Genomic DNA, 26,404 nt, shown 5'->3' on the forward strand with positions numbered 1-26,404 from the left:
CATATTAAAAAAAAGAGCTATTAAACAAACTATAATCACATCACATTACAATCACATTTTTTTCTTTGTGAGTGTTTATGTTTAGGGTTTAGGGTTTAGTGTGTATTGGAGAAGTTAAAAGACTTGGAACAATTTAATAAGTGCTAAGTTTTTTTTTTTAAAAAAAAAAAAAATCAAGAAATTAAAGTTCAGATATTGGAACTCCCATAAAACTTGTGGGTTAGAGACAAATATAAATAAATAGATAGATATAGATATAGATATTTATATTTGTTTTAAATTTTTTTTAATATACAAATTATTTGTTTTGGAAAAGGTACTGCAGTAATTATGAGAGAAGTCAAAAAGTCTTGTGGGTTGAGAGAAGTTAATAAATGCTGAGGTTATTTTTTTAAAAAAAAAACAAAAAATTAGAAAATTAAGATTGACATATTGGAGCTCTCACAGGCCTTGAGGGTTAGAAACATCCTTTTGCTTAATATATAGTATAGAAGTATAGATTGTCATTTTTAATATATATATTTTTAAATGTCTTCTTTTTTTCTTTTTTTATATTATATTAAAGTTTATTATTTTGATAATAATAATATGTATTGGACTTTTCAAGGAATTAAATGTTTTTTTTATTATTATATTGTATTAAAGTTTATTATTTTGATAATAATAATTTGTGTTGGACTGAAGTTGAAAGTGTAGAAGTGAGAACTAAAGAAGGGGAAAGCAAAAAGGAAAATCACTGTTAATATTAAAACAGTAAACAAAAGAAAAAGTTAAGAAGGAGAAAACAAAAATAACACTTACTGTTTGTATACGTAGTCACTGAAGTTGAAAGTATGGAAGTGAGAACTCAAGAAGGAGAAAGCAAAAAGGAAAATCACTGTTTACAATAGGTATGTGAAAAGTTAAGAAAAATATGTGTATTGGAGAAGTTATAAAGATTTGAAAGAATTTAATAAGTGTTTATTTTTTTTTTTTCAAAAAACAAAACAAAAAAATTAAGAGGGAAAAAAATTAAGAGCCATTTACACAATAATTACATGGGTCTGTTGGGGATGCAAAAAGTAATGGCGTGTAAATACCTGGGGTTTGACCGAGGAGTTTGAAAGAATTTAATAAGTGTTTATTTATTTTTTTTTCAAAAAACAAAACAAAAAAATTAAGAGGGAAAAAAATTAAGAGCCATTTACACAATAATTACATGGGTCTCTTGGGGATGCAAACAGTAATGGCGTGTAAATACTTGGGGTTTGACCGAGGAGGTAGCCCCAAAGGCAAATGCCTTTTTTATTATCATACATATACACACGACATAGCCATATAGCCACTCTCTCTCAGTTATTGCTTTATTCTAGTCAGTCGTGCTTCCCCAATAGTGTAATTGTAATCTTTGAACCAATCAAAAAGTCAATTTTTTTTTAAAAAAAATAAAAAATCAAGAAATTAGGATTTCATTTATTGCGTTATTCTCTTCCCCATCCTCTATCTCCTCCATTTGTCAATAGCGTAATTATTATAATCTTTGAACCAATCACCAAGTCAATTTTTTTTTTTTAAAAACATAAAAAATCAGGAAATTAGGATTGACATATTGGAGTTTCCACAGGCCTTGGGGGTTAAAACCCCATTTTGCTTAATATATAGTATAGATAGATAGATAGATATAGATACTTTCCATTTGAAAGTTATAAATTTAGAGATATTAAATATATATATTGCTTGAATGAGAGCTATAGAGGATTTTTTTTAATTATTGAAAATTAAAAAATTAGAAATTTTATTTTGAGGTATTGGAGCTTACGTAAGACTTGTGGTTAAAAATCTGATTTTACTTATATAATAGATAGATAGATAAATTTAATAAGAATCCCATCACAAACCATAGTGTATAAGAGAAGTTGAAAATTGTGTAGCAGTAAGTATGTGAGAAGTCAAAAAGGTTTGTAGGTTGAGAGAAATTAATAAATGCTAAGATTTTCTTTTTAATTTTAAATCAAATAATTAAAAAATTAAAATTTAGATGTTGGAACTCTCATTAGACTTGTGGGTTAAAAATCACTCTTTTCTTTTTTTTTTTTTTTTTTTTTTTAAGAGATAGATAAATGGTACTGTTAGTGGGATAAGGTTGCTTGACCCGTGTGACACGGTAGGCATTGTGTGAACACCATACCGTGGAGACTTCTTATTGATTCCAAAAATAAACCCATAAAATAAAAATATTATAATCATTAAACTTACTTAATTTTTATTTTTTTAATTTTTTAATTTTTTAATTTTTTTTTATAAATGATATACATGGTAAAACTTACAAAATAAACATTTCAAATTATTAAAATAGGACAGATGATGAATCTCATACCAGTCAAGTTTAAATTTTGAACTTGAAATAATCTCCTTTCTTAATTAATTGGGTAGGAGTGGAATTGAATAAAATGATTATTCTATTATAATGTTCAAATAAAATTATCATTTAGTATATTATCAGTAAATGATATTTCTGTGTAGAGGTTTAGAAACAAAAATTCCAGTTCATTCTCCCTTTACTTCTAGCGCTATACTAGCATTTTTATTAGGGTAATTCCTTACATTAATAACTTTTAAGGTTTTGGAAAAAAAAAAATTATATTAAGCTTTATGAATATATTTCTTTAAAACTTTATTTCATACAACATTTTCTCTTTTTGCAGCAATATTTGTATTGACGAAAAAAATTAAGTTATCATATATTTTATACTAATATATATACATATAATTTTTTATTATCTATGTCTAAACACCAGTTGCACAAAATGTGGTTCGTGTTGTGAGCATGTGGAAGCATGTTTTGAATTTATTTTCATGATATGAATTGTTTATATTATAAGTTTTATTGAGTAAATTATCTGAGAAAGAAATTAGATTAATTAGAATCTTTAGCTCATAACCATACTGCATATATGTTTAAAAAAAAAAAAAAAATTAATATGATTTTGTTAATTTTTTAAAAACAATTAGGGTCTGATCCACGATCGTGGATTTACGCATGTCTAATTAATCTTATTTTAATATGGTTGATATATTCGATGAACATTATAGTATAAACAGTTCGAATTATTAAAATAAAATTGGCACTAACTGCACGAGGTGTTACAATATGGGTGTTGTGACAACACCCAACCCTTATCCCCATTTGTATTAGTTTAGCTATTTTAATTATAGAAACAGGAAGGTCAACATAGTTATGGGAAATACTATGGTGCACACCATTCAAAATATATGTACCATATGCACCTTTTTTTGATAACTGAGTGTCCGGGCCAGCTTTCGCGCACCTCGACTAATCTCAGGGCCCTGAAGTTAACGACCGGGCAAACCTCTAGTGGCCCCATATGCACCTTATAATTAAAGAAAAATAGTATAATTTAATACTTTCTCAGTCATAATTAAAATTTAAAAGAAAATGTCATAACCAAATAATATATGAGGCATAACCAAATATCTCATTAGTTATAACTAAAATAAAATTATAACAAAAAAAATTAATCATAATTAAACAAGAAAAGACACGAAATAAACAAACAAACAAACAAAGTTCTTGGTAAGTGTCTTGTAGATCAGATGGAAAATGACCATGCGGTGAATTAAGGCCTCGTTTGGGAACAAACTAATTTAGTAAATTTTTGATTTTTTGGCTAAAATATGTGCTAAAAAAACTAGTATGTTTAGGATGACTTTTTGACTTTTTATAAAAAGATGTGTAAAAAGTATAGAGAAAAGAGAATATTTGACTTTTTGATATGGATTGTTGACTTTTTAATTTTTTTAATAATTTTTTGACTTTTTGACTAAATTAACCTGTTGCCGAACGAGGCCTAAGTAGTTATAAAAGAACAACAACGAAAAAAGCCAACTATAAATTTTTTAGCATATGAGGAAGAAGTCAAGTCTGGCAAGCCGCTCGGTCAATTTTTTTTGTCAGGTGCGATACAAGTAAAATTTTTAAAAAATATTAATAATTTGAAGATTATTGGTTGGTAACGTAGAAAGTAGTTTAATCTTTTCCAACCTGGAAACCTAAGAAAGAAAATAATAAATTCATAATCATAGAGTCTCACATACCCTCTGGAAAATCGCAACCTTTTGCACAGAAAAGGATTAGGAAACTTTAGGAGGGAGACACAGAAAAGAGAGAGAGAGAGTTTTGCAAATTAGTGACAAAATCAAGCCAATCAACCATCCCTCCACCCTCTCGACCATATTATCATACACTTGGTGTGCCTTTTTTACCTCTATAGTTCAAGATAGTGCTCGACAAGGCAAACCCCAAAAGCAAGTCCAAATATATATATATTTCTCGGTATATCGGTTCAAAAGCAAGCTCTCCAACAAAAATGAAGCCAAGAAAATGTTTTATGGATTTTTGAGGTAGGCGGTATCTATACTCTTCCATTTATGTAATTATAGTTTTTGAATTTTTTGATTTTTTTAAATGTTTGAGTGATTTTGAAGCATTTTTATGGGAGTTTCTATTTCTAGATATCATTTTAAATTATATTCTTATTAAAATTTTATCCCTAAATAAAATTATTAATATAGACATTAGTATATACTCTTTACTTTATATCTAAATTTTTTCAATTCAAAACAACACATCTGTTGGAAGTACAATATTAAACATATTAAACCTTACTTCTGCTCTCCATTGTAACCTTATTTTAGTCCTTCCATTGCCGTCAAACTCTCTCATTAGCTTAGTATTTGAGTCAATTTTCTTCTCTCAAAAACCACCCTCATTCTTCATTTGTGTTTTGGGGATTTGTAAAATGAATTCTCTATTTTTGAAAATTATGTCATCATATCACTATGCTTGGTTATGCTTAGTTTTACTTTTCAATAAACACTTTTCAGAAAATTTTATTTTTTTTATTTTTCGTATTTTTTTGTTTTTATTGATTTTTTTTAATATTGTAAACAATTTTTAAAATTTTTAAACATATCTAACTTAGATGTATCTAAAAAGTAAAAAATTTGTGAAGAAAACCTTTTAAAAATTCACTAAATACCCAAAATATAAAAAAAATATGAGAATTCAGTACATTTTTTATATTTTTATGTATTTATTAATTTTTTAAAATATTTTTTTACAAAATTTTTACTTTTTAGATACATCTAACTAAGGTGCATCTAAAAAGTGAAAAAAATATTTAAAATTAAAAAAATATTCACTACAAACAAAAAAACACGAAAACTAAAAAATTTAATTTTTAAAAAACTTAATTTAAAAAACTCAAATCAAATACACTGATTTGTTTTTTTTTTTTTAATAAATAAAAAAGGATGTCATCATTTACGATAAAGTTATCAATGAAAATATCAGGTTCACAGCCGTCCTTTTTTCTTGGCGAATTTCGTCAAACTAGTGCTGAAACTAATCAATACTTTAAACATTCAACTTTCGAAATAATTAGAACTATGGATCCCAAATAATATATCTAATTTTTTATCAAATCTCTCACATAGGTATGAGACTAAGGTTTTGAAAAGTGATTGCGGTTTCCGTAATGGTGGCGGTGGCGCGGTTGCAGTTGCGGGCTGTAAAGGCCGCAACATAACGGTTGCGGTTACTGGAACTGTGATTTTTTTTATTTTTCGCACAATTTGTAAAAAACTTACCGATACGTATATATTTTTTTAGAATCATATTTATTGGGTTTTAAAATAAATTTTGATAAATTTTTCATAATTTTTAAGTATGATCCAATATATTTCATATTTTTAAATCACTAGAAAATGAATTTTTTTATATTTTATTTCAATAATTAATGACTTTATATGTCATAAATCCATATTACACTTGTGGCAAAATTTTCTTTTATTGGACTTAGATGTATAAAATTATTTTTAATTATTATACTTGTGGAAGCATATGTACATTTTAACTCAAATAGTTTTAAAAAAGTATACATCCTTAATAGAAGAACTTGACAAAGTACATAGCATCATAGCATAAATCACAAATAACAGAGAGTACATTTTACATAATGTTACTACTAAAATTACATAATGTCACCACCAAAATGAGTGACTTGGTGTATCTTGGGATTCAAATTGTTGAGCTTAATTGTTGTTGCTACCTTCACCCCATCAAAATGAGTGACGTGGTGCATCTTGAGAATCAGATTGTTGAGTTTGATTGCTACTACCTTCACCCCATCCAATAGGAAATATATTTTTAAAAAAAGAAAATTTTGCCATAAAAATTGTTGTCACAACAAATTTTGTCATTAAAAAAAAAATTGTTATCACAACACATTACAATAACAAAATAAAAAAATATTTATAATTAAATGTTAAATGAAATGATTATAAAAAAAATTCAACCATTATTTATACATTTGGATTTTACATGCTAATGTAATTAGGAATAAAGACATTTTTCATGGCATTGTTTGAGCTATTATTTTTATTTTTATTTTTTTATTTTATAGAAAGACATTTTTAAAAAAATAAATAAATTTGTGCTATCAAAATTGTTGTCACAACACATTATAATAACAAAATTTAAAAAAAAAAATTTCAAATTAAATACTAAATAAAATAGTTATAAAAAAATGTAACCACTATTTATACATTTCGATTTTAAATGCTAATGTAATCATATAAAAATTAAAAAATGAATTATAAAGAATTTTTTTTTAGGTATTGATTTTTTCTTAAAAGATATTTTTAAAATAAAATTGTGCCTTTAACAGTGTTGTAATAACAAAATAAAAAATATTTATAATTAAATATTAAATGAAATGATTATAAAAAAAAAATACAACCACTATGCAGCACGCGCCCGCGGAGGGGCCTTTCGCTACTACAGTTCGGACTCGCGATTTTTATTGTCACGGTTCTTAATCTGAACCAAAGAGTCCAAATCTGGCAAATCGTTTTGATAAACAGATTTTTGAAAAAGTAGTGCCAAACATGGACTGCTTTGCCAGATACAGAGTCGCCACCTAAATATTTTAAAATGGGGGAATTTAGGAAGCCCTGACTCGGTGCCGAAGGCCACATGTCCGTCATCACCGGAGTTGTCTCGGCTCGGGAGCTTGGGTACGATTGGGGAAGGTCAGCTATGAGCACCCTCTTTCGCCCGGTCCGAAGACCGGCCTCTACTAACCATGATATCCGTTTTTGAAAACGTTATGTGTTCTTATTCCAGTTATTAGCCTAGAATTACTATGTTATGCGCGCAGCAAATAAGTATAGACTAGATTGCCTAATTTGGAAAGAAACATTGCATATCCGTTTGTTTTGAAAATGCTTTGGAATTTGCTACTCGCAAGTAGGCTAAAACACGGATTTCAATGAGTTTTTCCAACTCAAACAATTCAACCTCCATCCACAGGCATTTCAAACAGTTTATCATATAAGCATTTAGCCGCATGGCAAGCATACTGTCATGGCAACATTCACACGCATGCGGGATGCTAAAGCATAAATACTTACATCGTACTCCGTGCCAAAACAGTAAACTAGTTAGCAAACATGCGTGTCCTAGTTCATGTTAAATTGCCTAATGCAACACATACAGGATGCAATTAGATAGGCTTGGCTAATCTAAGCATGGCATATGAAATGCGATCAACTATCACATATTCAATTTTTGAATTGAAGTACAAATGCAGTTAGCGTGATGTACCGAGCCTAATGCATGCAATACAAATGCATGGATGCACGCATGCATAGCATAAGGTATGCTAAATTAAACGTGCCCTAATCTACCATCATAAGCAGGTAAATAAAAGGGAAGAAAGACGTGAGGTTGGAAGACATACACACACTCACGCACACTTATTATAGATTTGCCCTCACTCGGAGGGATCAAATAAATATTACAAATTAATTAACTACGCAAGCTAATTAAATATTACAAATTACCTAATCAACTAAGCAAATTTACTAAAACTAAGAAAACAGGAAAATTGCCTCGGGAAACGCGCCGCCATGCATAGGCTGCCTCTGTTTTCCCTTCCTTCACTCCTTTGGAGGTTGCCAAAACCTCAGGATTGCTTCCTTGGATGCTGAGAGACATCACCGGCTACATGGAATTTCCACCGGCAGTGTGGTGGTGGCCACCGGCACAAAGTGAAGCTGTCGGCAGAGAAATGATTGCCGGTCGGCACCTTACACTGCCGGTCGGCAGAGTGTTCCTGTAGAATCTGCAAATGACAGCAACAGAGGGCAAGGCAAAGCATGGCAGCACAATTCAAGGCATATATGCACCAACTATGTCCCTTATCATGATAATGACTCAAAGGGGCATGTGCCTCGATTCTCGGACCACCAATCACGTATTTCCATGCATGATGGCCCAAAGAACCAAGTATGCAACTTTGATTTCAAATGCATGCAAACCAAATCAAACCAAAGTCCTAATCCCTATCACCAAATCAAGGGGCAAGGAATGCATGTTGATGCAATGCAACCTAAGCATGTTAGCTAAGGATGCAACATGGCATGGCGATACACTTATGCAAGCATGCAAGCAAACATGAGGCAATGCTAGCCAATGAAAAGGTGGTCTTAAACATGATTTGGGCAGCTCTAATAGGGCCCAAAACAGTAGCCAAAATGCTATAATATGGGGGGACCAAATACATACACACATGCACATAATTGAGGGCCAACACTTAAGCACAAATTGAACAACCCTCAAACACATTTGAAAGGGGGTAATCATGGACACATAGCATGCAACATAAGCATTAAAAATCATGTCATAAAATGATGCCAAGTCATGTTAAACAAGACAAGCAAATGCATGCAAGCATGGTCCAAGTACTTGAGGCAAGTCATGAAGCTTTGAAGCACGTTTATCACAACAAACATGGCATGCATTAAGCAACTAAAAATAGGTTTTTAGCATGTTAAAACAAGGCTAAAGGACTACTTAGATGGCATCTAAGTGGCTCAAATTTAGAGGCATGCACAAGTGCCAAAACAAGGAGCATTGTTACACAAGCTTATGAGGCATTAAAGATGCATTCAAGGCAAACACATAGGCTTGAAAATGGGACTGAAATAACATATAAGGTGACCCCAAATCACCAAATCAATGCAAAGATGTCATGCTATACATTCATATGCTTAAGGCCAACAAGCCCAAATATAAAGGAGCTATACCAAGCATGCCAAAATCAACCCAAACACTTATGGACAGACCTAAAACATGTCAAGATAAGCACAAAATCTTCACAAATGTAAGCCTAAAACATGCTAGAAACAAAGGCACACAACCTAAGACATGTTAAGGCATAACAAGGCATTACATGGCAACTATGCTAAGCATGCATGGAGTACCAAAACCAAGTAAAAACAGAGGCATAACATGACATATTAAGCATAAAAAGCAGCCAAGTCATGGTCAATACACCCTCTAACATGGTGCTCCCTCAAGAGGCCAAAACATGCCCTTTTTAAGGACAACAAGGAGAGGGGGTGACCCTCTCCTTCTTGGGACTTCAAGGCATCACCTTCACCATTGAAATCCCTCAAGATTTCAGTGGTGAAGAGCCCCCAACACCAAAATCCCGGAGTTCACACAAAAGGGCACAAAATGAGGCCTTTCAAGGCCTAAGGGTATTCAAACTTACCCAAACCACAAAACACTCTTAACAAACAACCAAGAGGGTCTAAAAACAGAACTTTTTTGTGTTATACAATAAGCACGAAAACAGCTCTAAGATAGGTAGAAAATCAATGCAAAAATGGGGAATAAAGGTGTAAGTTTCTTACCCTTGATGACCCCTTCCACAATGATGCTCCAATGGCCTTCCTTGGCTTGAATCCAACACCAAAACTTCAAAATCAGTCCCTTAGAACCTCAGTTCCAAGAGGAAGGTGAAACACTAGGTGCTTGTGTGCAATAGTATGGACTAAAACACACACAAGAGCACAAAAGAGAGGGAAAGAGAGATAGGATGTGTGTCTAACCTAACCCTAGAACTCAAACCCTAACAATGGCTGTCTAAGCTCTCAAAATATCTTAAGTGTCTAACCTCTCAAGCCAAGAGACAAGCCTTCTCTATATAGAAGCTTTTGTCTTGTAAAACTTACAAGACAAGCTTCCAAGAGAGAGATCCTTCCATACACGTGTATTGAGGGGAGCCAAAAGCAAGACAGCTGTCTTAAAATATTTGCAAAAGCAGATGCACAGTAGTCGGCCGGCCAAAAATGCCATCTTGGCAAAAAAGAGTGCCGGCCGGCACTAAAAAGTGCTGACCGGCAACAAATAGTGTCGGCCGGCAATACACATTGCCGGTGGCATCAAAAACCAGCCGGTGGCCTCTAGCCACTGCCAATGGTGGGTGGGGATGGTCTACAAGCCCTACCCTTCCTTTCCAAGGCAAAACACAAGTGTTTGGTGCAAATCCAGACACTAAACAGTCAAGTTCGGAGATCCTGAGACGAGGCGCGCGAGTCGAGACCTCCGGGAACTCCAAACGAACACAAACATGGATGATCACCGAGTGTTCCAACGGTGACGTCCAAGTCTTGAGGACGGTCGAAAATGGGGTGTCTACAGTTGCCCCTCTTTGACAGAACTCGAAAGTCATAACAATGACGGGGGTGAATGTTAAAGCCCAGAGACGACCCATTTTTGACAAGGCCGAAGACTTAGACAAACATGCAAGACAATCAAGATATGCGCCTGAAGGCAGGGGCAAAATGCAAGACAATGCACGAAACCGAGCATAACTTATGATCATGCAAAGAAAGCTGTAATGAAGCATACATGCGACAGTTTTAAGCTAGCATACACCGAACTACACTACAATTCAGAAAGGATGTAAGAGAATTATGCAATTCTCAATACGTCTCACTCGGGAGATACAATACCTGTGCGGCTCGTCTGGTTGCACCAGCTTCAAATGAACCGTACATACAATATCATGCCTGCAAAGAAAACAAACTTAACAGGTACAATATTGTTAGCAACATGCATGACAATGCAAATGTGGATGCAAAACGAAATGCAATATATACAAAACAATGTATAAACAATGTAAATGAAGATGCAATGTAATTGAAATAATACAAACTACATGCAAAGCATTTGAATCATGACCCAATCATGAGCAGTTCGAAACCACACCTATGTCAAATAGATTGATGGAGGTAACAAGTCTGTCTACCATAGAACGGTCAACTGAACTATGAGCATTGTAGACAGACACAAGAACAAGTATTGGGTGGAATGACACAAGTGGGGAAACGACCCGCTGGAGAAAGGACTACGATTCTAATGCCGGATGCAAAAATTACACTACAATGTAATATGTATGGATATGCTAGGAAGATAATGATGGATATGGCACGCGGGCCAAACCAAGTCTTGCCTAGGAGAGGCATGTACGCATACAGGCCATGTGTAACACAGAAAAGGTGCCGCAACCTTCAACCAACATATCAGCGTGGAATCGGCGCGATACACATGCAGAACTGTGTTTTAACATGAACAGTAAGGGCACATACCGGACCAAGCTCAACCTGGAAAGGCGCAAGCCATAGGCGGAAGGCGATGCAATGAATGCATGCAGGCTACAATGCAATATGTACAAATATGCAATGGAATGGATATGGATACAATGGATGTGGCACGCAAGCCAAACAAAATCTTGCCTAGGAAAGACATGTACACATACGAGCCATGTGTAACACAGAAAAGGTGCCGCAACCCTCAACCAACATATCAGCGTGGAATCAGCGCGATACACATGCAGAACTGTGTTTTAACATGAACAGTAAGGGCACATATCAGACCAAGCTCAACTTGGAAAGGTACAAACCATAGATGGAAGGTGATGCAATGAATGCATGCAAACTACAATGCAAATGCATGACAATGCACTATGATTGTTTTTTTTTTGTTTTTTGAGATGCACATGATGCAAGTGCGACGCGCATGCTATACGGAATGTAAGACGATACAAATGAGACACGCATGCCTCATAAGATGCAAAAATGATATGAAAGAAGATTTTGACAATTGGACTTATACGCTACGCGAAGCCGGCTTGTGTTCAAAACAATGCAATGTACCTACAAGTACAAGCGAGGTGCGCAAGATAGCGCGAGTGAAATACAATACACAAAATAGTGCGATGCGCTAAACAGCGCGATTGAAATGTAATGCACAAAACAGTGCGACGCGCTAAACAGCGCGAATGATTTGAAATGCACAAGACAGTGCGATACGCTAAACAGCGCGAGTGAAATACAATGCACAGAACAGTGCAATGCGCTAAACAGCGCGATTGAAATGCAATGCACAAAACAGTGCGACCGATTTGAAATGCACAAAACAGTGCGACGATTTGAAATGCACAAAACAGTGCGACGATTTGAAATGCACAAAACAGTGCGACGATTTGAAATGCACAAAACAGTGCGACGATTTCAAAAGCACAAAACAGTGCGACGATTTGAAATGCACAAAACAGTGCGACGATTTGAAATGCACAAAACAGTGCGCCGGTTTAAAATGCACAAAACAGTGCGATTGATATGCGATACACATGGGGCAACTTTTGGATCTTGTAAAAGTCAAAAGGATACGAAAAGGATACACCTTGTATGAATTGGAGTGCCACGCATGGAAGCTGCAGTCCGAGGTCAAAACGGAGGCCGGTTGAGCGTCGGAGATGCACTTTCTTGCACTTTCTTGAGCTATGAAGACCAAAAACTTCTCATATGGCCTAAACAAGGCTGTGGAAACACCACCGGCCGGAAGGGGAGGCCACCGGCTGAAAAATAAATCCATCGGCACAAAATAATGCCGGCCGGCACAAAATATTGCCGACCAGCAAACAGTCGCTGAGTCGGGGCAGATTCGACTTTTCACTTTGGGTGTTTTAAAATAGGGTTTCAAAACCCTATTTTCTCATTCCTCTTCCGCCGAAATCCTTCACACTCTCTCTCTAGAGCGTTTCCCTCTCCTCGTTTCTCCGTTTCTTCGCGTTCTACGCCCGTTTCGTCGTCGGATTCGCGATTTTCTTCGCGTTTCGGACATTTTCCACCGATCACATTTTTGTTTCGGTGCCTTGTTTGGCGTTCCCGCCTTTTCGGGGTTTGTTCCCCTTGTTTTACTCTTCATTCCCGTGCCTTTTCACATTTCGGCCTTCCCGGCCATTTCCGACCTTCTCGGGGGTTGACTTTCCGGTTGACTCTTCGTATTTCGGCCCGGTTTTCCTTCCTCCGGCCATTTTCACATCATTCCTGATATGGCGGACGACATTCCACGTGGCGGGACTCCCCCGGACCACGAGATGGATCCCGGGGTCGAGCTCCTACCGTTGAGCGAGCGCCCGTTCGACCCGGCGACCTACCGACCGGCGATCCATGCTCTGCCCCCCGACGGCCTGCGTCAGTTCCGGAGCTTCGAGAGGCATGTGGCGCCTGAGCTACTACTGCGTGAGCCTACCTCCCACCTTTCATTCGGCACTTCCGAGGTAACTCTCTTTCTTCTGCTTTACTTTCCGCAATGTAGGATACAAAACTGTCATAGTTAGCTGTATTCTTTAACTGCTTGAATTTGATATACCATAGACTGTAGTTGACTGTAGACGTACATACAACTGATATCTGCTCGAGACTGACACATGCACACACACTGCACTAGCCCTGAATCATTCAAACACACTGCACTCACTGTACTTCACTGTATATACACTGGCACCCAGTATTTGTCTGAATCTGTTAAATTTGCACACAATGCTATATCTGTTCTGAAACACCCAAACACGCTGACACATCACACGTATTTCACTGTAAGCACACCGGCACCTGGTATTTGCCTGAATCTGTCAAACTTGCACATATGCTTTATCTGCTTTTTCAAAACTGCATTTTGAATGTTGTCTTGCAATTGTTATTTTCTATTTACAGGAGGGTTCCCATACCATCCGCGGGTATGGGAACACTGGCGCTCGGGAGTGGTACGATGAGCTCCCTGACGCAGTTCGACGCATCGTGGATCGAGCGGGTTTCGGCGCCTTCTGCCGAGGACTCTCTAGGCTCTCCACATGCAGACCTCTCCTTGCCGCTTTGGCGGAGAGGTGGTGGGACACCACGGATTCTTTTCACTTTTCCGCTGCAGGGGACATGACGATGACCCCTTACGATTTCTCGATGCTCACTGGCATCGGGGTAGGGGGGGATCCGATCCCTTTCGACATCGACATGGATGAGTGGACCGCCACTCAGGTCCATCTACTGGGGGAGGCCCCACCTCTCGCTCGTCCAGGCTTTGTGCGGTACTCCTGGTTCGAGGTACAGTTTCGGGTTCAGCCTGTGTTGGAGGAGGAGGCGCAGATGACCCAGGAGGACGTGGAGAGGTATGCTCGCGGCTTCCTCATGTTCCTGTTCGGGACTACCATCTTCGCCGACCGGGCGAACACCGTGCCTCTCTGCTTACTCAGCACACTGGTGGACGTTCGGGACATTTTGCATTATGACTGGGGGGGCGCCGCTCTGGCCACTCTCTACGGGTACATGAGCTCGGCTTCTCGCGGCAGCGACCAGCTGCTTGGAGGTTACTGGCGGGCTTGGGAGGTACACTTCTTCTCTGCTTTTCATTTCTGCCCTATACTTTCTGTACTCTGTACACTGCACACACTGTAGTTTGCTCTATACTTGCTGTATACTGTACACACGGCACACACATACATTCTGCTTCACACTAACTGTACACGGCTCACACTGTACACTGCACACAATACACTGCACAACACACGGCTCTACCATTTCTGCTTTATTCTGCATATTCTGCTTTATCCGATAGTCATACTGACATCTGTTTTGCAGTTGTGGGTTTACGCCTACTTTCCTAGGCTTGCCCCCGTACCAGTCACAGAGACTCCCCTGGTCGTCCCCTTCTCACGGCGCTTTGACGGCAGATGCACCCGGCGGCCACGAGAGACTTTCGGCTTTTTCCGTCGATACTTCGACACCATCACCCCGACCGAGGTATGTTTTACTTGCAGTTCATTTAAGCTTCGCTTTCCCACTGCATATTTCAAATAACAGTAGATGACAAACTGTCTGTTACTTTCAGATCACTTGGCGGCCGTGGGCTCCGTTGCCAGCTGTGACTCGAGATCGGTTTGCCGGCGCCGATGAGACCTCACGTTTCCGGATCTTGCTAGAGGGCCCGGTCTGTCGGGCTTGGTACCTGGGGGAGCGTTTCTTACGCCAGACCCTGGGGTTACCTGAGCAGATAGTCCCGGTTCACCCTCCTGCGGATATGAGGGAGACCGAGAGGCTCACCAGCGAGCAGATGGACGACTACACCATTGGCTGGGAGGAGGCCGGCTTCAGAGGTACCGGTGACTATCGGGAGTACATGCAGACGTACCTGATGCGACCTCTGAGCGGCGTTCGTCGAGCAGAGGGGGCCAGGCCTGTGGCATCGGCAGCTGGGACCGGAGCGGAAGTTGGAGCAGGAGCTGCGAGGAGAGCCCGGGTCCGTGGCAGGGGCGGAGCTCAGGGAGGACGGGGGACTGGCTGGCCCGCCCTGCCTGCTGTACTGACTTTCCAGGGACAGGGTGGGGCGACCTATCAGATCCCCTTCGCCCCTCCGCCAGCTGATAACGAGTTCGTCGGTGTCCCCGACGTACCTCCGGTATGTATTACTGCACTTTTGTATAGTCATTCATTTTCAGTCTATTTGATATTCCACAGAATATTGATGCATCTGATACTTTTGCAGGCTTCTTCTGAGTACACCCGTCAGTCGTTGGAGATGAATGCCTCGATGATGGGGATGATTCAGTGGACATTTGACCTCCTAGCCCTCTACAGCATACCGGTATGTTCTTCTGACACTGGCCTCAACCATTCATACACTGTTTCACATAGTCTGATGCACGGCACAACACCTGATACACTGATCTCACAGTATCTGATACACTGCATACACTGCATTCTGTACCGTATTCTGCGATGATAAACTGCTCACGGCATTCTCATACTATACTCATATACTGCATTCTGCACTGATAAACTGCTCACGGCATACACACACTGTACTCATACACTGCATTCTGCACTGATAGACTGCTCACGGCATTCTCATACTGTACTTATATACTGCATTCTGCATCGTTAAACTGTCCACGGTATACTGATGCATTTCCCTTTTTATGTACTTTTTCAGCCTCCTTTCCAGATTCCTATGACAGGAGGTGCTCCAGCTGGACCTTCCGTCCCTGCCCGGGGGAGAGATGAGGAGGGCCGAGTATTCCCCCGCTCCAAGGCGGGGCCCGTTCATGTCGGGAGCAGCTCGCGAGCTCCAGTCCCGGATGATGATGACGACGAGGAGTCAGAGGCAGAGGCAGAGGCGGAGTCCGAGTCATCGGAGGAGGAGACCGGAGGCGGTTCTAGCTCGGGCTCTGACGACGATGCTGATGATGCTCCTGGACCCTCGTCCAGGAAGAGGATCAGGACAGACTGATGCCCCTTGGAGTGCTCGACACAGATGCAGATTTTTGTTATTTTTCTTCTTTCTTGTACTTTTCCTCTTTTCCTTGGTAGTTAGATTACCTTGTACTGCCGCAGGCAGATTTTGTTTTCTTCGAAACTTTGTACTTGAAAAAGATTATGAAATGAACAGATTTTTGCTTAAAAAGTGTCACATTTACATAACTCATGTATTGCATCGCATTCCATCATGTTATACCTCAATGTAAATGAAATTGGTTGGTTGTCTGAAAATTGAACACTTGCACTGTAATAATCAGATAATTAAAAAGCCAACAGCAAAATAACCCAAGCAACCCACTGCCTGATTCTTGGACACACAGCCCTTACTCTGTTGGGGATTAATCTGCATACAACCCATAACACAGCATTCGGTTCATTCTACACATAGCACACCCTGAACAAATAGCCCAATCTGACAAGACGGAGCTCAAAGATGGAACTGGTTGGAGTCGAAACACGTTCAAATGTAGAGAATGGCACAGCATTCCGAGTGTAAATGATTTTTGAAATCGAATGAGGGTTTTTCAAACCGGAATATCGAGCCTACAACTGAACACAGCGGGGAGGACTCAAATATAGGTGCACGACCTAAACACAACGAGACACGCTCGAAAAAGACCTAAAACAAAGGTTGAGGTAAATAAAACCGAAGACACGACATACAGACGCGCTGACGAAGACGGGGGACCTCAGATCACGAGGAGCCAGTTTCTCTAGGCATTGTTTCCCACCCTTTCTGATTTGTGATTCTCACATCACTCGGCTCTCGAGCTCGGATTTTCTCTCAAAACCCTTTTCTCACTTTTCTCTCAACTTGCACCTCTCTATTCTTCATTCTCTCATTTTTCATCCCTCCCCGGGGTGATTGATGGATAAATAGAAAGGTGTGGGTTCATGCTCAACACCGTTAGCTCACGGCCATTTCTTCTGACGGGTAGAGCGCTCTTCTGGCAAGTACGTCGATGACGGGGGAAAGACAGAACACCTGGCTCAACTGTGCCCCTAGTTCATCATTTTAACCATTCTTTGTTTTTGCTTTCTACTAAAACAGTTTTGATTAAAATGAGAGTCGGATTAACGTACTTGTTCGATTTTTGATTTGAAAAGTATGCGAGTCAGGCTGCAAGGACTGAAAATTTTCCTTTTTGGGTCCAAGACAATGGTCCAGTTTTGGAAAATGAAATGGTTTTCGAGAAAATAGTCAACCTCAGTAAAAATTTTCAAAAACTATTTTTCAAACAGTCAATGCTTAACGAGCATGGCACTTACTTTTCGAGACGCGCAACCTTGGATCGGAGGCAGTGGAAAATTGCCCCTGGTTTGAAAAAGGGGAGAGGGGAGAGGCAACGGAAAGTTGCCCCTGGTTTGAATGGCGTCTCACGCCGGCTTGCGGCAACGGAAAGCTGCCCCTTGTTTGGATGGTGCCGCAGCAATCCGCAGACAGTCTTCATTGGCGGTGGTCGAGCTCTTGGACACAGCGATGACGAAGACGGTCACAACAAATATATGGACACAGTCGCCTTTGGAAGCGTTGGCGACTAGACTTTGGGATAAAATCGAAACCATTGCATGGACTGAGACGCTATGAAAGCGTTGGGGGCTGGACTTCATGATGAAGTTGCCTACGTATCCCAAACATGGGAATCAAGCCTCACGTAGTTCCGGTTAAGGTACACTTGGGTATTTTAACCTTCACTTTTTTTTTAGGCTCTCACTTTTGCCAAGGCGCCCGATGCGGGTTTTCGACCTTGCGAGCTTCTTTTCATTTTCTTTGGTGCATTTCTTTTTTTTTTCTTTTTTGCATTTTTTTTCTTTTTCTTTTCTTTTGTATTTTTTCTCTTGCTCTAATTTTTGCCTGGGTCGCCCTTCCGGGTTTTCGGCCCAGCGAGCCTCTCAAAGTGTAAAAGTGCAGCAAGTCCATGCCAAATGGTTCCTGAAATTGAAGCCCCTCTGTGTCTAGGAGAACGGCTGTTGCAATGATTTGCGGAAGAATCCATCCCGGTTACTCCACGAGCTGCTTCCGGCGAGATCTACTCCTTCTGATTCGGCTTCAGCGCCTCTTGGTTGAAGGCTACTTCAAAACTGGCCACACGGGCCTTCTCTGACAGTCGGCCGTTTGAATGTTCTGAAAGGGTTCAATGGTTCGAAGCGGACGGGTTGAATCTTGAGGCTGAGAGCGATCCTAGGCTGCGCAATCTCAAGAGCGATCCCACACAGGTCTTCGCAGGGCTGCGTGAAACATTTGTTTTTGAAAGTTTTTAAGAAAACGACAAATCGCTCGCGCCGAAGATAGTGTGGAACCAATCTGGATCAGGCCAGGATCCTTCCCAGTACCCACGCCGACAAGCATGGTTTCATTCATAAAAAGGCTTAGCACGCCTCTCTTTCTCTCAAAATGATCAAAATTTTGCAAAACCCGAGGAATTCCTTCATCTTCGTTTTTATCACCGCAGTGTTCAAAAGGTTTTTTTTTTTTTGAAAAACTTAGGTTAATGCAATGAGTTTGGCGCGCAGGAGAGCAGGCGAGATGTACTGTCAGCCCAATCAAATTCTCTGGCACTTATGCTGAAAGCAAGCATGAAGTTGAGATAGCAACAGTTGTTTCATTCGGATTTGTTGGTGTAACTGGCCCCTCGGCAGAAACAGACTCAAAACAAAAACAGATAATTACAAAACAAAACGGTGTTCAAGGCAACAAACCCAGAATCACCTGGTATTATATACAAAGGGGACTGACTCGATACAACAAGACAGACCCTTAAGCAAAAAGACTGACTCAAGACAAAGAGACAGACTCAAAACAAAAGACTGACTCGATATCCAAGCCAGGATTTATAAAACTCGGTTTCATCAATGCTCAAAAATGCGTGCCAGACGCTACATCTAAAATATACCAAATGTCGCCCGCAGGCGGTTCACTTTACATACTCGCAGTATCTAAGCCCTCGAAATCCAACAACTGGGTGGTAACGGACTTGGCTGAGGTAGGTGGGAGGATAACCTTGTTGTCGATCAAATCTTGCACTTCATGACGAAGGCGGGAACAACCATCGGTACTGTGGCCGGACTGTTGGTGGTACGCGCAGTACAAGGTAGCATTATGCGTGGCGGGGAGATTCTTCGGGAGTGGCCGAGGCTCCAAAGGTTTAAGATGCCCATTCTTCGCCAATATTAGTAATGCCCTAGACAAAGGCATGTAGAGGTCGTGAAAGACCCTGTGCCCTCGGGGCAGGTACTTTGAAGTTTGAGGATTCTTTCCAGATGCGCTAGCGAAAGGGTCGGCTGGCACCGCCTTGGCTTTTTGACCCTTTCCCGGTGCAGGGTTGGGAATGACAGGAATTGTCTGGGCATGACGGGGCCCCTCCCGATTTTCTACTTAGCTTGAACTGCCTTTGATTGGAGTGGGGAAAGCATCATCCACAGCTTTGATCACGATCGCAGATGTTTGTTGCTTGTTCATCCCTCTGACTTTCAGAGCCTCGACTGCCCACAGCAGTTGTTCAATAGGATCGGCATCTACCTTTGCCTTGTCTTTTCCTCTAGCCTCAGCCTGATCAAGGGTCTGGGTCGGTGCTGGCATGTCGCGGCTGTAGCTGGAAGCCACCTCTGGCTGGCTGAGCTCTATCACAATCCGCCCCAGTAGCGGGGGCTCCTGTGGTATGAAATTCCCGGCATATGGCGCCGCTGGCGGTGAAGCCGACATTCCATAGGCCAGATCGGCCACGGACCTCTGGAGGTCACCTATCATTCCCATCAATTCAAAGGTGGTGGGCTCACGAGCCTGGTATAACTGGGGAGCCCAGACCGGGTGCACAACGGGCGACCTGGGTGGATGTGACATATTGATGTTGGCCTCACTCTGCGGAGCGGTTCCCTGCTCCAATGCAGCCGTCATAACCACAATTTCTTCTGAATTTTGTGCTGCCATAAATCCTGCCTCCCCTGGCTATTCTGTATCAACTCTGCAACTCTCTGAACTGAAAGGAAAAACAGACAGCATTTCAGCCCAAACTGATCAAACACGGGTGTAGCCAAACAACTGTACCCTACTGCTGATCACTGTTCCCAGAAATCACTGTTCCCGAAAACTGAACCTTGATACCCGCAGATAACTGATTCTCATAACTGATACTAATACTGGTGTCCTTAGGTCCGATACTCAAACTTGCAAACTGACATGTACTTTCCCTGTAGAAATACATTCTAGAAGCACATAGCAAGAAAAGAGAACAAAAACACCCCTATGTTGGGGTAGGGTTTCCCTGTCCTATTTTGTCAGGAGCTAGGGTTTCACTACGCACACAGCGGTTCTCAAACAACCTAACATTGGATAAGCAACCTGTCCTAACTTGGAATGGTCACTATGGATCCGAATACGCACTAGGTCGAATGGTCGAAAAGGGTGCCTCGGTAAAAACCAGGGTTTGTGTTCCCATACTGTCAGAGCCCATAGCCGGTCAGCCTTATGGTCATGCCTTGACAAGACAAGCCTTCGGCAAACCGTTCAGGAATGGCAGATGGCAAACACTGTGTTCCTAGGCGCACCAATGCACATGCAATGCAAAGAAACACATAAATGAGATCAAAACAGGATATCACGAGTTCGAGTCAAGCTCTCTAAAATCCCCAGCAGAGTCGCCAAAAACTGTAGCACGCGCCCGCGGAGGGGCCTTTCGCTACTACAGTTCGGACTCGCGATTTTTGTTGTCGCGGTTCTTAATCTGAACCAAAGAATCCAAATCTGGCAAATCGTTTTGAGAAACAGATTTTTGAAAAAGTAGTGCCAAACATGGACTGCTTTGCCAGATACAGAGTCGCCACCTAAATATTTTAAAATGGGGGAATTTAGGAAACCCTGACTCGGTGCCGAAGGCCACATGTCCGTCATCACTGGAGTTGTCTCGGCTCGGGAGCTTGGGTACGATCGGGGAAGGTCAGCTATGAGCACCCCCTTTCGCCCAGTCCGAAGACCGGCCTCTACTAACCATGATATCCGTTTTTGAAAACGTTATGTGTTCTTATTCCAGTTATTAGCCTAGAATTACTATGTTATGCGCGCAGCAAACAAGTATAGACTACATTGCCTAATTTGGAAAGAAACATTGCATATCCGTTTGTTTTGAAAATGCTTTGGAATTTGCTACTCGCAAGTAGGTTAAAACACGGATTTCAATGAGTTTTTCCAACTCAAACAATCCAACCTCCACCCACAGGCATTTCAAACAGTTTATCATATAAGCATTTAGCCGCATGGCAAGCATACTGTCATGGCAACATTCACACACATGCGGGATGCTAAAGCATAAATACTTACATCGTACTCCGTGTCAAAACAGTAAACTAGTTAGCAAACATGCGTGTCCTAGTTCATGTTAAATTGCCTAATGCAACACATACAGGATGCAATTAGATAGGCTCGGCTAATCTAAGCATGGCATATGAAATGCGATCAACTATCACATATTTAATTTTTGAATTGAAGTACAAATGCAGTTAGCGTGATGTACCGAGCCTAATGCATGCAATACAAATGCATGGATGCACGCATGCATAGCATAAGGTATGCTAAATTAAACGTGCCCTAATCTACCATCATAAGCAGGTAAATAAAAGGGAAGAAAGACGTGAGGTCGGAAGACATACACACACTCACGCACACTTATTACAGATTTGCCCTCACTCGGAGGGATCAAATAAATATTACAAATTAATTAACTACGCAAGCTAATTAAATATTACAAACTGCCTAATCAACTAAGCAAATTTACTAAAACTAAGAAAACAGGAAAATCGCCTCGGGAAATGCGCCGCCATGCATAGGCTGCCTCTGTTTTCCCTTCCTTCACTCCTCTGGAGGTTGCCAAAACCTCAGGACTGCTTCCTTGGATGCTGAGAGACATCATCGGCTGCATGGAATTTCCACCGGCAGTGTGGTGGTGGCCACCGGCACAAAGTGAAGCTGTCGGCAGAGAAATGATTGCCGGTCGGCACCTTACACTGCCGGTCGGCAGAGTGTTCCTGCAGAATCTGCAAATGACAGCAACAGAGGGCAAGGCAAAGCATGGCAGCACAATTCAAGGCATATATGCACCAACTATGTCCCTTATCATGATAATGACTCAAAGGGGCATGTTCCTCGATTCTCGGACCACCAATCACGCATTTCCATGCATGATGGCCCAAAGAACCAAGTATGCAACTTTGATTTCAAATGCATGCAAACCAAATCAAACCAAAGTCCTAATCCCTATCACTAAATCAAGGGGCAAGGAATGCATGTTGATGCAATGCAACCTAAGCATGTTAGCTAAGGATGCAACATGGCATGGTGATACACTTATGCAAGCATGCAAGCAAACATGAGGCAATGCTAGCCAATGAAAAGGTGGTCTTAAACATGATTTGGGCAGCTCTAATAGGGCCCAAAACAGTAGCCAAAATGCTATAATATGGGGGGACCAAATACATACACACATGCACATAATTGAGGGCCAACACTTAAGCACAAATTGAACAACCCTCAAACACATTTGAAAGGGGGTAATCATGGACACATAGCATGCAACATAAGCATTAAAAATCATGTCATAAAATGATGCCAAATCATGTTAAACAAGACAAGCAAATGCATGCAAGCATGGTCCAAGTACTTGAGGCAAGTCATGAAGCTTTGAAGCACGTTTATCACAACAAACATGGCATGCATTAAGCAACTAAAAAAAAGTTTTTAGCATGTTAAAACAAGGCTAAAGGACTACTTAGATGGCATCTAAGTGGCTCAAATTTAGAGGCATGCACAAGTGCCAAAACAAGGAGCATTGCTACACAAGCTTATGAGGCATTAAAGATGCATTCAAGGAAAACACATAGGCATGAAAATGGGACTGAAATAACATATAAGGTGACCCCAAATCACCAAATCAATGCAAAGATGTCATGCTATACATTCATATGCTCAAGGCCAACAAGCCCAAATACAAAGGAGCTATACCAAGCATGCCAAAATCAACCCAAACACTTATGGACAGACCTAAAACATGTCAAGATAAGCACAAAATCTTCACAAATGTAAGCCTAAAACATGCTAGAAACAAAGGCATACAACCTAAGACATGTTAAGGCATAACAATGCATTACATGGCAACTATGCTAAGCATGCATGGAGTACCAAAACCAAGTAAAAACAGAGGCATCACATGACATATTAAGCATAAAAAGCAGCCAAGTCATGGTCAATACACCCTCTAACATGGTGCTCCCTCAAGAGGCCAAAGCATGCCCTTTTCAAGGACAACAAGGAGAGGGGGTGGCCCTCTCCTTCTTGGGACTTCAAGGCATCACCTTCACCACTGAAATCCCTCAAGATTTCAGTGGTGAAGAGCCCCCAACACCAAAATCCCGGAGTTCACACAAAAGGTCACAAAATGAGGCCTTTCAAGGCCTAAGGGTATTCAAACTTACCCAAACCACAAAACACTCTTAACAAACAACCAAGAGGGTCTAAAAACAGAACTTTTTTGTGTTATACAATAAGCATGAAAATAGCTCTAAGATAGGTAGAAAATCAATGCAAAAATGGGGAATAAAGGTGTAAGTTTCTTACCCTTGATGACCCCTTCCACAATGATGCTCCAATGGCCTTCCTTGGCTTGAATCCAACACCAAAACTTCAAAATCAGTCCCTTAGAACCTCAGTTCCAAGAGGAAGGTGAAACACTAGGTGCTTGTGTGCAATAGTATGGACTAAAACACACACAAGAGCACAAAAGAGAGGGAAAGAGAGATAGGATGTGTATCTAACCCTAACCCTAGAACTCAAACCCTAACAATGGCTGTCTAAGCTCTCAAAATATCTTAAGTGTCTAAGCTCTCAAGCCAAGAGACAAGCCTTCTCTATATAGAAGCTTTTGTCTTGTAAAGCTTACAAGACAAGTTTCCAAGAGAGAGATCCCTCCATACACGTGTATGGAGGGGAGCCAAAAGCAAGACAGCTGTCTTAAAATATCTGCAAAAGTAGATGCACAGTAGTCGGCCGGCCAAAAATGCCATCTTGGCAAAAAAGAGTGCCGGCCGGCACTAAAAAGTGCTGACCGGCAACAAATAGTGCCGGCCGGCAATGGTGGCAGCAAAAACCAGCCGGTGGCCTCTAGCCACTGCCGGTGGTGGGTGGGGATGGTCTACATGCCCTACCCTGCCTTTCCAAGGCAAAACACAAGTGTTTGGTGCAAATCCAGACACCAAACAGTCAAGTTCGGAGATCCTGAGACGAGGCGTGCGAGCCGAGACCTCCGGGAACTCCAAACGAACACAAACATGGATGATCACCGAGTGTTCCAACGGTGACGTCCAAGTTTTGAGGACGGTCAAAAATGGGGTGTCTACACACTATTTATACATTTGGAGTTTACATGCTAGTATAATCATATAAAACTTAAAAAATAAATTATAAACAATTTTTTTTGAGGTATTGATTTTTTTTTCTTTTGAAAAGATATTTAAAAAAAAAAAATAGTGACTTCAACATTGTTGTCACAACACATTATATAAAATGTATTAATATAATTATAGGTGTTATGATTTTTAGATATTATAAAAAAAAATCAATCACTAATTATTATATATAAGATACTAAAAATAAATGCATAGCTCCATATATATATATATATATATATTTAAATTAAAATTGCTAAGTATATCACATAAATTTTGTAAGTTTTACAAAATTTAAAACCTGAAAATCATTGTTAAAAAAAAATAATAAAACAAAAAACAAATGCTAGTTGGAGACCATGGTGCACACACAAAATAAAAACAAATGCTATACCTTCTCAAGGTCAACAAATGTTGTGTATCTTTCCCAGCAAGCTGAACAAACAAAATAATAAAAAAAAGAAAACAAATCAAAGGCAGCACTTCGTCTTCAACACAAAGAAGCAGCACTTCGTCTTCAACACAAAGCTGAACACAAAACAGAGGCAGCTTGAAGATTCAACACAGGTTCATCTCCTCCCTCTTCCCTCTTCTCTCTTCTCTCTTCTCTCTCTCTATTTCTCACTCATCCGTATTTTAGATTTGAAAATTTGTGATGGAATCTCACCTCGAAGTGGTTCATGTGCTGTAAAGACAAAAGAGAAAAGCTCAATCATAATAAAGGTGTGTACCACATCTTCTTCAGCCTTTTCTTTTGTTTTTTTTTTTGAAAATAATCAGCGAAAAAAGCCCTGTAACGGGTGTAACGGGCCGTTACGGCCGTTACGCCACCGTTACGACCGCTATGTCGGCCGTAACGGCCGATACACTTGTGAATTTCAATCACACTTCAAAATCGGGGGTAACACGTGGTGCCTACCGCCGAAACCGTTATGTAACGGCCGAAACCGTTATGTAACGGCCGAAATCGTTACGTAACACCGCATTTTTAAACCTTGTATGAGACTCATACAAATTTACATGTGTGGAAGTTCCACACCTATGTGAAAGATTTGATAAAAAAATTTAATAGATTATTTGAAATCCCTAGCATCACTCTATTTTGACAATCTACTTCCTAATTAGACATTATTTCCACTATCATGTTCCAAACTGGAGATATTTTTTCCATTATCAACTTTGGAATGGTTCCATAATTCAAAAATGATTTTTTTTAAAAAAATAAAAATAAAATAAAAAACTGAAACTTTTGCAAAATTATATAAATACAAGTCTATAAAAAGAAAGAAAAAAGAGTAAACTAATTGCAAATTTATAGCATAGAAACTCCAATAGAGGTAATGGAGGTTCTTCAATTGAGGTCCTAACTTCTTCAACTAGTTTTGGGTATGGAGATATGAAAATGTAGGGTATATTAAAGAATAATAATACATCTCTCTAATTTTGAAATTCTGATTGAATTCTA

The 26,404-nt window shown here is 39.9% G+C and overlaps 2 protein-coding genes across 2 annotated transcripts in view; both read left to right on the plus strand.

Annotated features, from left to right (window-relative positions):
- Positions 1 to 3,999: 3,999 nt before the first annotated feature.
- LOC114298186 (putative wall-associated receptor kinase-like 16) overlaps positions 4,000 to 26,404 on the plus strand; it is a 64,789-nt gene continuing 42,384 nt past the window's right edge. Inside the window, exon 1 of the mRNA XM_082921102.1 lies at positions 4,000 to 4,401. The gene's annotated coding sequence lies outside the window, so the exon portion shown is untranslated. The remainder of the gene's footprint in view (positions 4,402 to 26,404) is intronic.
- Positions 5,144 to 16,671, plus strand: LOC145822824 (uncharacterized). Its single transcript, XM_082921104.1, has 6 exons — positions 5,144 to 13,478; positions 13,915 to 14,580; positions 14,833 to 14,994; positions 15,083 to 15,649; positions 15,737 to 15,835; positions 16,184 to 16,671. Exons 1-6 carry the CDS (start codon positions 13,251 to 13,253, stop codon positions 16,478 to 16,480), a joined length of 2,019 nt encoding a protein of 672 aa, XP_082777230.1. The 5' UTR covers positions 5,144 to 13,250; the 3' UTR covers positions 16,481 to 16,671.

Source organism: Camellia sinensis, chromosome 3 (genome assembly GCF_055761805.1).
Source record: "Camellia sinensis isolate YWXY chromosome 3, ASM5576180v1, whole genome shotgun sequence".
Lineage (NCBI taxonomy): Eukaryota > Viridiplantae > Streptophyta > Magnoliopsida > Ericales > Theaceae > Camellia > Camellia sinensis.

Excerpts from the sequence above, each read along its gene's own strand:
- LOC145822824 (XM_082921104.1), top strand. The coding sequence starts at position 13,251 with ATGGCGGACGACATTCCACGTGGCGGGACTCCCCCGGACCACGAGATG. Across the intron at positions 13,479-13,914 it reads TTTCATTCGGCACTTCCGAG|GAGGGTTCCCATACCATCCG; the intron begins GTAACTCTCTTT and ends TTCTATTTACAG. Across the intron at positions 14,581-14,832 it reads GTTACTGGCGGGCTTGGGAG|TTGTGGGTTTACGCCTACTT; the intron begins GTACACTTCTTC and ends TCTGTTTTGCAG.